This window comes from Trichosurus vulpecula, chromosome 1 (assembly GCF_011100635.1).
Source record: "Trichosurus vulpecula isolate mTriVul1 chromosome 1, mTriVul1.pri, whole genome shotgun sequence".
In the NCBI taxonomy this organism is placed as follows: domain Eukaryota; kingdom Metazoa; phylum Chordata; class Mammalia; order Diprotodontia; family Phalangeridae; genus Trichosurus; species Trichosurus vulpecula.
Window position 1 is genome coordinate 134,639,302 of NC_050573.1, and position 12,618 is coordinate 134,651,919.

At 39.2% G+C, this 12,618-nt stretch overlaps 1 protein-coding gene across 1 annotated transcript in view; it reads left to right on the plus strand.

The window, feature by feature from the left end:
- Positions 1 to 139: 139 nt before the first annotated feature.
- Positions 140 to 12,618, plus strand: part of NUDCD1 (NudC domain containing 1) — a 110,518-nt gene continuing 98,039 nt past the window's right edge. Inside the window, exon 1 of the mRNA XM_036741757.1 lies at positions 140 to 380. Coding sequence (XP_036597652.1) covers positions 263 to 380 — 118 coding nt within the window. The 5' untranslated portion in view covers positions 140 to 262. The remainder of the gene's footprint in view (positions 381 to 12,618) is intronic.

A 12,618-nucleotide genomic window follows, 5' to 3' on the forward strand; every position in this document is an offset into this window, starting at 1 on the left:
TTAGTCTTCTGGGTGAACGAGTCTATGAGCCAATGGAGGAGTTACATTCACACCTCAAAAAACTACTCTTCCCAGCATGCATTGCGGTTCCCCGGCGGCTTCTGCCTTCTTCGCAAACTACATTTCCCAGAAGCCCACCGACCCTGCTGAGTTCTCTGGGACAGGATTGAGCTACTCTCCAACCCTGCAACAGCGCATAGAAACGTGGACCTTTTAACTTCACTTTTAAAGTTGAGACCCGCGCTCAACTTGTCGCGGAGAGATGGAAGTGGCGGCTAATTGCTCTTTGCGCGTGAAGCGGCCCCTACTGGACCCACGCTTTGAGGGCTACAAACTCTCCCTGGAGCCTCTGCCCTGTTACCAGCTGGAGCTGGACTCAGGTGAGTAGGGTAGGACACCAAGATCTCCTCGCTCTTTGCCTTTCCTCGTTCCTCCGGCTCAGTCTCCTCTGGTTCTGCAGCCTAGGCTGCCCGTCCTTCCCGGAAGTCCGGCCTTGGAGGAAACGTGCCGGCCTCGGAGCTATTGGCCCCTTGGTGCTGCTCCCGTCCTCCTTCCCTCGAATGTCCGGCCGGTGGCTGGAGCGCGGCAGCCGGCTCCGAGTACCCCCCCACCCCACCCCCGCCCCAGTCTGGGTCTCGCCAGACGCTGGCCTCTCAGCGGTCATTCCTTCCCTCCGCGAGTCTCCCCTTTGGCTTTTCGTCTCAGCCCCAACAAGTTAGCCCAGGACCCTCGCCCAGGAATCTTACCATTAACGAGGCTTCCATAAGAAGTCAGTATTTTATTATTCTCACCTTTCCAGACAAACCGGCCTATCCCAGTTATGCGTGTCTCCGACACTCAATTTCCCTCCTCTCTGCCTTTGCATAGGTGTGTGCCCCCCCCCCCCCCCCACCTGGTACGCACCACCATTTCACCTCTTCCCTTTAGACAACCTTTATTTTCCTTCAGAGCTCAGCTCAGGGGCTCGTTCCACACTCGGACCCCCTTTCTCATCATCCTCGGTTGGTAGCATTCCGTCGAATTGACTTCATAGAACTTTTTGGTCGGTTTTCTCAAAGACCTAAGCTCCCAGAGGTTAGGGATAGTTTTTCCTTTTTGATTTTGGATCCTCAGCGCCTAATTCATAGGCAGCATTGTTGAGTGGTTAGAGATGGTCTTCGAGTCAGACCAAGTTCCAGGAGTACACAATGAGTGAGTCACGTAACCTCTCTTGCGTATCCCAGGCAACTCTCACTGGACTATAAAGGGCCGCTGATCTCCTTGGGTGGAAGTTTACCAGGATTTCCCCACCGTGATGGGAAGATGAGAGATGGAGTGGAAATTTCCAGTGCCCTCTAAGCCTCAGTGCTTACTGAATGCTAGTTGACTTGAATTCCCTGTGACCTTCAACCATCCCCTTCACCTTTCTGTTCCCAGGGTAGTCATCTACTGTTTGCTTAAAGATCAGTGGTGAAGGGGCAACCTGAATTTTTCTTTTTATGTTAAAACTACTTCCCTGCATCACCTGCCCCACTGTTGCTAATTGTGCCCTGGTGTAACAGACAAGTTTAATCCTTCTTTCACACTCCTGTCTTCCAAATACTGCTATATATACTTAAACCCTTTAGCACTAAGGTGAGTTGTTTTCCTGAGTTTCTTATTTGAATTTACTAGGAAACACCCACGTTAACAGGCCACTGAAGCACTTGGTAGTGACCACTTTTAAAAAAATTTCCAGTAAATCAGTCAGCAAACATTAAGCTCCTACACTGCCAGGCATTGTACCAAACACTGGAGACTACAAAGAAAGAAAAAAATCCTTCTAAAGGAGCTCACAATCTGATGGGGGAGGGGGGGAGGGCAGCGGCACAACATGCAAATAATTGTGTACAAACAAGATATGAAAAGTGATAATCTTAGAGGGAAGACCCTAAAAGCAAGGGGAATAGGGAAAGGCACCTTGCAGAAGGTGGTACTTGGTCAGACTTGAAGGAAGCCAGGAGGCAGAGATGGGGAAGGAGAGAGAGTTAGGGGCATGAGAGATGAGCAGTCGATGTAAATGCTTCCATGGGGAGTTGTAGTTTGCTGTGCCAATATCACTAGATCCGGAGTCCTTGTGGGAAGTAAGATGTAAGAAGACTGGAAAAGTAGTAATGGGACAGATTATGAAGTATAATGATAATAGCTTATATTTATATAGTGCTTATTTTCTTACAATTTTTTGTAAGGTAGTGTAAGTAATAATACCCCCATTTTACTAATGATGAAACACTTTGAGCAGCTTTAATCAGCCAAAATGATTAAAATGACTGAGCTGTGACTAGTAGAGGCCAGGTCCTCTGATTATATTCTTTCCTCTACCTCATGCTATCCCTAGAGTAATCATGCTGGTAGTACTGATTGGACATATCAGATTATGAAGTATCATATTTAGGCAAATTTTGTGGACATTTTCTGTTTAATAACAAAATTGATAACATCTAGCAAACCACAGCATTGCATCTCCATTTCAGTGCTTTTTCATAGAATTGAAGGCTGTCCTCCCCTTCCTAAAATGAAGGCTCAAGTCCCACAACCAGCAAGAGTTCTTTTCTACTTTCAAAGTGAACAGAACACTGGCCCTAGAGGCAAGACCTGAATTCAGCATATAATACAATTTTCAGTGTGCATGAAAAACTGTACTTGTAAATTTTATGGCTTGCTGGTTGTATCAGTAAGGCAATAAACAACATAAGTGACAATGGTCGCAAACTGCCTTTGTAGTTCTGTATAGCAAAGTATACAAGACTCTCCATATAGAAGGTAGAAGAAGTATAACATTTATTCAGACACCAGAGAAACATAACGTATAGCCAAATGTTCAGCTCCCACAGCCAGTTAACCCACTTTATTATAACAGCAAGGAACTTAAAACACAATATCACAACATGGAGCCATCCCAAAACCTCTTCGACCCCCTACTGGGGTCTTCCCAAAAACAAACTCACAGTACAGCTACCACAGTCTGTTCACCTCTAACTATCATGAAGGCCATTAGCAGCCATAACAGCTCTCCCTCTCTCTGCATTTCCAGTGACATAACTTCCTTTTCCTGTCAGGAAGCTCCTCTTGCCACACGTAACTTAGGCTTCTTGTGTTGTAAGCAGGTCATGTGGCCTATTAATGGGTGGGAAAGATCTTCAAATCTAAATTGCTACTACACTGGTAATATTCTTGATAGCCAATGAAAATTGCCAAAATATTTGCCTAAAATGAGATAGATTTTGTCATGTAATGGCTTTATTCAGAATTAAAAACCTCTCCAACAGTGTCCTTTGGGAAGTCGTTACTGATAAACTATTTCTAGGCTTGTTTAGAGATCTATTCCACCAGGCCCAGTATAAGCGGTTAGATAGGGACCTTTTACCATAGCCCAGCAGCAATTAGTCTCATAATTTAGACTTAGGGAATGGCCTGGATTCCTCAGATCTTACATGTATTTTTTTTTTAATCTTGACATGTTTCATTTATTTAAATTTCTCAATTAACAAACATTCTTCCCTCCCTCCCTTCCTGGCCCTGAAAGAGAAAGAAAAACCAAGCCCTGGAGAAAGATTACAGGCTGATTGTGGCTCTTTCTGTCCTTCTTTGGAGATGGAAACTGTCCAGTGCAGGAATTGTGAATAAAGCACCTACTAAGCCTTACTTTGTGGGTTTGGGACTCTTTTAAGTTTATGTCTAAAATAAAGCAAACTAGTCCAAAGAAACCAGCCCAGCTATGGCTCTTGCTGAGAAAGCTTCAGGTTTACAATGGCTTCCCATCTCCTCTGCACATGTATTGTTCCTGGCCAAACAATATGTGCCAGTGTGAATTTAAATCCAAGTGTTTTTGACTCTAAAGTTGACTATCCTGAGAACCATGCTGCCTCTTAATCCAGTGATATGTCTGTAATAAGGATAATGCTTGAATTGCTCAGACTTAAACTTTTCTAGTATTTTAGAAACACTTAGAGCACTAATGCCACTTAACTAGCAGTTCAAAAAAATTTGTAGATAGCCTTAAGGAAGGTCTCCTAGATAATACTTTGTGGCATTTTGGATATAGTACTGCCTTGGAGGCAGAAGACCTGAGTTCATACTCTACCTCTGACATGAATCAGTTAACTTCTCAGAGCCTCAATTTTCTCATCTTTAAAATGAGGGGGTTGGTTTTATTTGCTATACATATTGCCTCTAGGCATGTTAGGCCTGTTATATATATGTGCACACTGTCACACATGTGAGATATGACTATAAAGTTAATGAAACTTATTTAAAAAAAAACAACAACAAATATGCCACACATAGAAATGGGTGTTCTTCAAAGTTGTTAACACTGGGATGCAGCCACTGTTCTTGCCATCTCACAAAAAATGCTTTTGAAATTGACTTCTGATGCAATGTGAAATATCTGTCTGTCTATCCATCTGCCTATACCTGTCTACCTACCTACCCAGAACCATATTTGCCCAGAGCCGGCGTGAGACATAGACACAAACCTGAAAACAACAAAGCCTGCAGTATCATTACATGATGGTCACACCCTGTGTTTTTATTCGTTTTTTAAAAAAATTAAATCAGTTTGTAAGCAGTCAATTACACTTGCGCCTCTAACTGGTTCTTTTCCTAATCAAGGTACTCCAACAAAAAAACACTGATGCATGTCATGCGCTTCATGCAACTTAATTCTTATTTCATTTATAGCGTTTATAGTCATTCACTTTTACAGTATGTGCAGCTATTCACAGGTATAGTCAGTAAGTACAAATCAAGAATCCTTGCTTGATGGGCAGGGAAAAAAGTAAATACAGAAGAGGGTTGAAATGATTAAAGAAGAAACTACATAGAGTGTGATACCGTAGAAGGAATGTTGAATTTGGTCAGTGGTTCTGGTTTTGTTTCTGCTCAATTACTGAGTGAGTTGAAGCAAGTAATTTGACTCCAAATTTCATACATACATATTTTACACACACACTATATATATATATATATATACATACACACATATGTAGTGAGGAAATTGTAGAATCTTAGACTTGAAAGGGACCTCAGAGGTCAATCTAGTTCAACCCATAGCTGAGAAAAAGATTTCCTCTAACACATAACTGACAGGTGGCTATCCAAATTTTGCTTGAAGACCTCAAAGAAGGGGGGCCCTACTATCTCCTAAGGCAATCCATTTCACATTTGTTTTTTTTTTGTTTGTTTGTTTTTTGTTTTTTGGAGGGGGAAGGCAGGACAATTGGGGTTAAGTGACTTGCCCAAGGTCACACAGCTAGTAAGTGTGTCAAGTATCTGAGGCTGGATTTGAACTCAGGTCCTCCTGACTCCAGTGCTGGGGCTCTACTCACTCTGCCACCTAGCTGCCCCCTCCATTCCACATTTGAGTAGCTTTAATTTGGTCCTCGTTCTCTCTCTCTACAGAGCTTATATCCATTGATTTAATTTTTATAGGTGCAACATGAGAAACCTGATCCGTCTTTCATGTGAAAACCCTTCAAGTGGCACATCCTTAATATTCTAAGGAACTTGCCAATGTCCTTCTCCAGTAATCCCAGCAAGGGTTTAACCCTGGGAATATCTAAAGTTTGGGAACTCTGTAGGTCATCCAACTAAGGATAAAGGAAGGTGGCAGAATCCTTTTTTACTGAAAGTTGTGAATACAGCAACACATCATTTATCCAGCATTCTTAGGGAATAGTGTCTAGGCCTAGGGAGGTGGTAGTCCTGGTATTCTGCTTGGCATAGATCACATCTGAAGTGTTGTGTTCAGTTCTGGATATCACACTTTTTTCTTAATTTTAGGTTTTTAAAAATTAAATTTTTTACATTTTAAGTTATGAAGTCTCTCCTTTCCCCACCCCCACTAGAGAAGGCCACTATTTCTCACACACACATACACATGTGTATGTATGTGTTTGTGTGGATATGTATGTGTATATGTCTATATAACTTTATGTAAAACCATACTATGTATATTTCTGTTTATCAGTTCTTTCTCTGGAGGTGGATAGCATCTTCCTAGGTCCTTTGCAGTTGATCACAAGTTGTTCTTTGAACAGCTATTGCTTTTACTGTGTACAACTTTTTCTTTGTTCTGTTCATTTCACTCTTATTTCATGCAAGTTTTTCCATGTTTTTTTTGCTGAAATGATACTGCTTTAGTGTTTCTTATGGTACAATAGTATTCTGTCACAATCGCATACGACAGCTTGTTTAGCTATTCCCCAGCTGAGGGGAGTCCCCTCAATTTCTAGTTCTTTGCCACTGCAGAGAGAGCTGCCATAAGTATTTTGGAACATATAGGTTCTTTTCCTTTTTCCCTGACTAACTTGGGAAACAGACCTAATAGTGGTATTGCTGGGTGGAAGGGTATACACAGTTTTGTAACTCTTTGGGTATAATTCCAGATTGTTATCCAAAATGATTGGATCAGTTCACAGTTCCACCAACAGTATATTAGTGTCCCACTTTTTCTATACCCCCTCCAACATTTGTCATTTTGCCCTTTTATTGAATCTGGTAGATGTGAGATGATACTGCAAAGCTGTTTTATTTGTATTTCTCTAATCAGTAGTGATTTAGATCATTTCTCTTTTTATGTCTAGGTCATGTATCCATTTTGACAGTTTACCCAACAACTTTTTTTTACCAAATAGTGAATTTTCATCCCAAAAGCTTAAATCTTTACATTTGTCAAGAACAATGTTACCATAATAATACTGTAATAATTTATTATTGTGTCTGCTCTGTTCACCTGATCTACTTTTCTATTTCTTAGCTAATATCACACAGTTTAGGGAATTACTGCTTTATAATATAGCTTAAGATCTGGTACTGCTAACCTCCTTCCTTTACTTTTTCATTAATTCCTTTATGTTCTTGATCTTGTGTTCTTCCAAATGAAATTTTGCTATTATTTTTTTCTAGCGCAATAAAATTTTTTTTGGTAATTTAATTGGGATGGCATTGAATAAGTAGAATACTTTGGGTAGAATGATCATTTTTATTATATTGGCTCTGCCCACCCACGAGCAATTAATACTTCTCCAGTTAGTTAAATCTGACTTTATTTGTATAACACATGTTTCATAGTTATATTAATATAGTTTCTGGATTTGTCTTGGCAGGTATGTTTTTCACTGTCTATAGCTATTGTAAGTGGAATATTTCTTGTTATCTCTTCTTGCAGGGTTTTGTTGATGACATGTAAAAACGCTAATGACTTAGGTGAATTTATTTAAATCCTGCTACTTTGCTAAAATTATCATTTCAACTAACTTTTTAGTTGAATCTCTAGGATTTTCCAAGTATAGCATCATATCATCTGCAAAAGAAATCATTTTATTCCGTTGTTGCCCATTCTGATTCCTTCAGCTTCTTTTTTCTTCTTTTATTGCTTTTGCTAGCATTTCCAATATAAGATTGAATAATATTGGTGATAATGGGCATCCTTGGTTTCACTCCTGATCTTATCAGGGAGGCTTCTTAGCTTATCCCCATTACAAATAATGCTTGCTGATGGTTTTAGGTAGATGCTTCCTTTCAGCTTTAGGAAAAATCCATTTTCACCTATACTTTCTAGTGTTTTTAATTGTTGTATTTTGTCAAAAACTTTTTCTGCATCTCTTGATATTATCGTATGTTTTTTTGTTACTTTTGTTATTGATATAATCAGCTATGTTATAGTTTTCCTTATCTTACTCCTGCATTCCGAGTATAAATTCCACTTGGTCACAGTGTATAATCTTTGTGATATATTGTTATAGTCTTCTAGTTAGGATTCTGTTTAGGATTTTTGCATCCCTATTCCTTAATGAAATTGATCTACGATTTTCTTTCTGTTTTTGCTCTTCCTGATTTAGGTATATCAGCACCATATTTGTTTCATAAGACTCCTTTGCTTTTATTTCAAATAATTTATTAATATTAGAATTAGTTGGTCTTTAAATATTTGGTAGAATTCTCTTGTAAATCAATCGGGTCCTGATGCTTTTTGCTTAGGAAACTCATTTATGTCTTGTTCAATTTCTCTTTCTAAAATAAGTTTTCTGTTAATCTAGGCAGTTGTTATTTTTGTAAGTGTTCTTCCATTTTACTTATATTGTTAAATTTATTGGCATATAAGTGGGCAGCTCCTGGAATGCACTTCAGGAAAGCCATTGATAAGCTTGAAAATAGCCAGGAAGGAGTGATCTGGATTGGGAAGGGTGGGAATGGGAATGTTCAACCTGGAGGAGAGATGACTTGGGTATGAGGGGAGGATGTTAACACTCTTCAGGTTTTTGAAGGGCCATTAGGCTTGTTCTTTTTAGCTGTGAGGGCAGAACTAGGCACTTGGTAGAAATTAATTAAAGGCAAAATTTGGCTTGATGTAAGGAAAAATTTCTTAATTAGCTAACCTTGATTGGACTGGACTATATTGGGAGGTGATAAGTATAGTAGAACTCACTAGGGAGCAAGCAAAAGCTAGGTGACCACTTGCTGGTGATGATGTAAGGGGATGGCCTAGTGGCCTCTGAGGTTCCTTCTATCCATGAGCTCCTGTTAAATACTTGAATAAAATCGTCCTGATCCTCTCAAGTCTCCTTTAGCAAGATCACCCCATTTCCTTCAGCTAATCCCCATATATAATATAGGCTATTGTCTCTAAGGTGTACTTCCAACAGTTATGATTCTTGAACATTTGATCATTTCTGCACTTTATGTTTCTCTACTTCACATTTTCAAATATTATAAATTGGCCAGCACTCACCCTTCATAATCAATTTCACCAAGAGTTAATATTACCCTGGGGCAGTGTTTGTAATTTCCATTAACAAGGAGAACTACATGATTCTTGTATATCTTGTGGAGACTTAAAAGTCTTGAATATACTTGATTAAAGAGATTATTCTCAGAGTAGAATAGAAGCTTCTTGAGGGCAGGTAGTTTCATTTTTTTTCTTTGTGTTCTTGTATAGCATGGGGACTTTCACTAGTTGATATTTAATATGTGATTGTTAAATTGAAGAGAACTGATAGGAATTATTTGACTAGATCTGTGATCCTATTGATATAGTTATCTCCTTCACTGATGCAGATTGTGAGCTGATCAATCTTTGATTCTTGTTTATGTCTTTCCTTATATATACATCCTCCAAAGAGAGCCAGCCCAATAAACTAGAAAGACCTAGATCTTTTAACAAAAACAAAAAAACAAAAGGTTTTTTTTGGTTAGTAATATAGCACACCTGCTCTTCATCTCTTGCCTTTCATTTACACGACATGATAGCTTACCTCCTTTGATCCACATTTGCTTGTTGATATATATATTTTTTGCTACAATGATGTATCACTGCTTTATATTCTTTTGCATTGTTTTATATGTATTATGTTTCATCCACACAGTAGTACTACAGATCAAAGAATCACATTATTGAATGATGCCTATCCACTCAGTGTGATTAAATATTTTTTTATCCTTTGTTGTAAAAGACTGCTTTTTTCTAGACTATTTAAAATGATTTTTTTTCAAGTTATGGTATGCCAAGTCAAAACTGATGAAAATTATTATGCAAAAAGACATTGTATATTAAGTAGTTGATTATTCCTTCCTGATGCTGGGAATCTGAACATCTGGATAGAAAAGGTTTGGCTCAACCAGGAATCCTGTCAGATCTCTGCACAACACTGATTGTGATGGATGCACTTTCAGGTTCACAGTAATAGATTATATCACTTGTGGAAATTTCTAAAGATAAACAGGTTTAAGATTTAAATAATGAAGCTAAGTATAATGAACCCAGCAACAACAAAATAAAATCTCTTCTGCCCCATTAATGATAAAACAACCTGTAGTGACAACAGTGGCCAGGAGAGGGAGACCTGGTACTATTATTGATGTCTCTCTAAATGGCAGTTTGATTTTTATTTATTTTTATTGAAAGCCATGAAATAGTTATTAGTAAACTAAATAAAAGAAAAATTTTTTTTCAATATTTGTTATATGAGGAGAAACCTTTTGTTGTGCTTTGATACGGTGATAAACTGTGTACTGTGATAGGGGTATATCACTTTTCTCCTTAGGTTATAGAATTGTCACTTGTACTTGGTTACTGTGATTGGAATGAATGTAAAAAATACTATGGAGTTTAATGTAGGGAGATAGATGAACCTTTGATTTGGAGTTGGGGAATCTGGGCTCTTGACTCAGCTCTGTGGCTTGTTATTCAATCTTAGGCAAGTCACTTCACCTTTTTCAGCCTTATTTTCTTTATGTGTAAAATGAGCTAAGGTAGAGTAGAGGAATATTGATCAAAATCACTGAGTAGACTGAGAGAATATCATGTTGAAGTCTTCTACTAAGAGGGCATGAGTTGGGGTAGAGAAGAGACAGTAAGTCAACCACTGAATTCTTTGAGAAAGTTGAGGGAATGATCTGGATGACCACTATACCATAAGTCCTTATATTGTGATACTTATAATTTTAGTATTCTATAAACAAATATTCTATAAATAAACATTTATTATCTATTACGTGCCAGGAACTGTACTGAGTGCTAGAAATACAAAAAGAGACAAAAGGCAGTCCCTGTCTATAAGGAGCCCACAGTCTAATAGAGGAGAGAAGCAAATAAATAAATGCAAACTGTGTAAGGATAAATAGGAAATAATTAGGAGAGGGGTTGGAAAATGCTTCCTGTAAAGGGAAGATTTTTAGTTGGGACTTAAGCCAGAAAATCCATTAGACAGATGAGGAAGGAGAGCAGGCATTCCAAGTATAGGGGAATGCCCAGAGCTGAAAGATGGAATGTCTTGTTTGTAGAACAGCCAGGAGGCTAGTGTCACTGGCAGGGAGTAGGGTATAAAAAGACTGGAAAGATAGGAGTTGGCTAGGCTATAAAGGGCTTTGAATGCCAAACAGCATTTTGTATTTGATCCTGGTGGTAATAGGGAGTCATTGGGGAGTTTATTGAGTAAGGGGGTGACATAGCTGGACCTGTACTTTAGGAAAATCACTTGAGTGTTTTTTGTAAGAGTTTAAGTGATCTGGGGTAGAGCCAGGATGGCAGTTGGAAAGCAGGGACTTGCTTAAACTGCCCTCCCAGGTCCCTCGAAACACCTGTAAAAAATGGCTCTGAACAAATTCTAGAGCTGCAGAACCCACAAAATAACAGAGGGAAGCAGAGCTCTTGCCCATGAAAGCCTGGATGGTTGCGGGGAAGGATCTATCACAGGGAGCTGGGAGTAGAGCAGAGCATAGCCCAGTCTGGGCCACACCAGGACCAGCGAGACCTGGAGCCAGGCGGAACAGGCGGTAGGGCCCTGAATGTTTGAGCTATGGCAGTTACCAGACTTCTCAACCTGCAAACGCCAAAGACGGCAGAGAAGGTTAGTGGGAAAAACTACTAGAACAGAGTGAGATAGTGCTCTTGTCAGATCAGAGTGGGAGTGCAGAGCCTGCTTGGATCTGAGTTGTGGTCAGGGTTGGTGGTTCTTGGGGGAGGAGGAACACTGCTATGGCAGAGCTTGCTGTGTAGAAGTAACTCTGAAAAGTATAAGGCCCCTAAAACTTGGCACAAAATACTCTCTACTGTACAAGCAGTCATACCTTTACAAAAAGCTCAAGGGTCAAGTAGTTGGCTGGGAACATGAACAGGCAGTGAAAACAGACCCAGATTCAGACTCAGACTTTGGAATCTTTTTTTGGTGACAAAGAAGAGCAAAACATACAACCAGAAGAAGTCAACAAAGTCAAAGAGCCTACATCAGAAGGCTCCAAGAAAAATATGAATTGGTCTTAGGCCATTGAAGAACTCAAAAAGGATTTGGAAAAGCAAGTAAGAGAAGTAGAGGAAAAATTGGGAAGAGAAATGAGAGTGATGCAAGAAAATCATGAAAAACAAGTCAATGACTTGCTAAAGGAGACCCAAAAAATACTGAAGAAAATAACACCTTAAAAAATAGACTAACCCAAATGACAAAAGAGCTCCAAAGAGCCAATGAGAAGAAGAATGCCTTGAAAGGCAGAATTAGTCAAATGCAAAAAGAGGTCCAAAAGGACCACTGAAGAAAATACCACCTTAAAAATTAGACTGGAGCAAGTGGAAGCTAGTGACTTTATGAGAAACCAAGATATAAAACAGAACCAAAGGAATGAAAAAAAGGAAGATAATGTGAAATACCTCATTGGAAAAACCACTGGCCTGGAGGATAGATTCAGGAGAGATAATTTAAAAATTATTGGACTACCTGAAAGCCATGATCAAAAAAAGAGCCTAGATATCATCTTTCAAGAAATTATCAAGGAAAATTGCCCTGATATTCTAGAGCCAGAGGGTAAAATAGAAATTGAAAGAATCCACTAATCACCTCCTGAAAAAGATCCCAAAAAGAAAACTCCTAGGAATATTGTCACCAAATTCCAGAATTCTTAGGTCAAAGAGAAAATACTGCAAGCAGCCAGAGAGAAACAATTTGAGTATTGTGGAAACATAATCAGAATAATACAAGATCTAGCAGCTTCCACATTAAGGGATCGAAGGGCTTGGAATATGATATTCCAGAGGTCAAAGAAGTCGGGATTGAAACCAAGAATTACCTACCCAGCAAAACTGAGTATCATGTTCCAAGGCAAAAT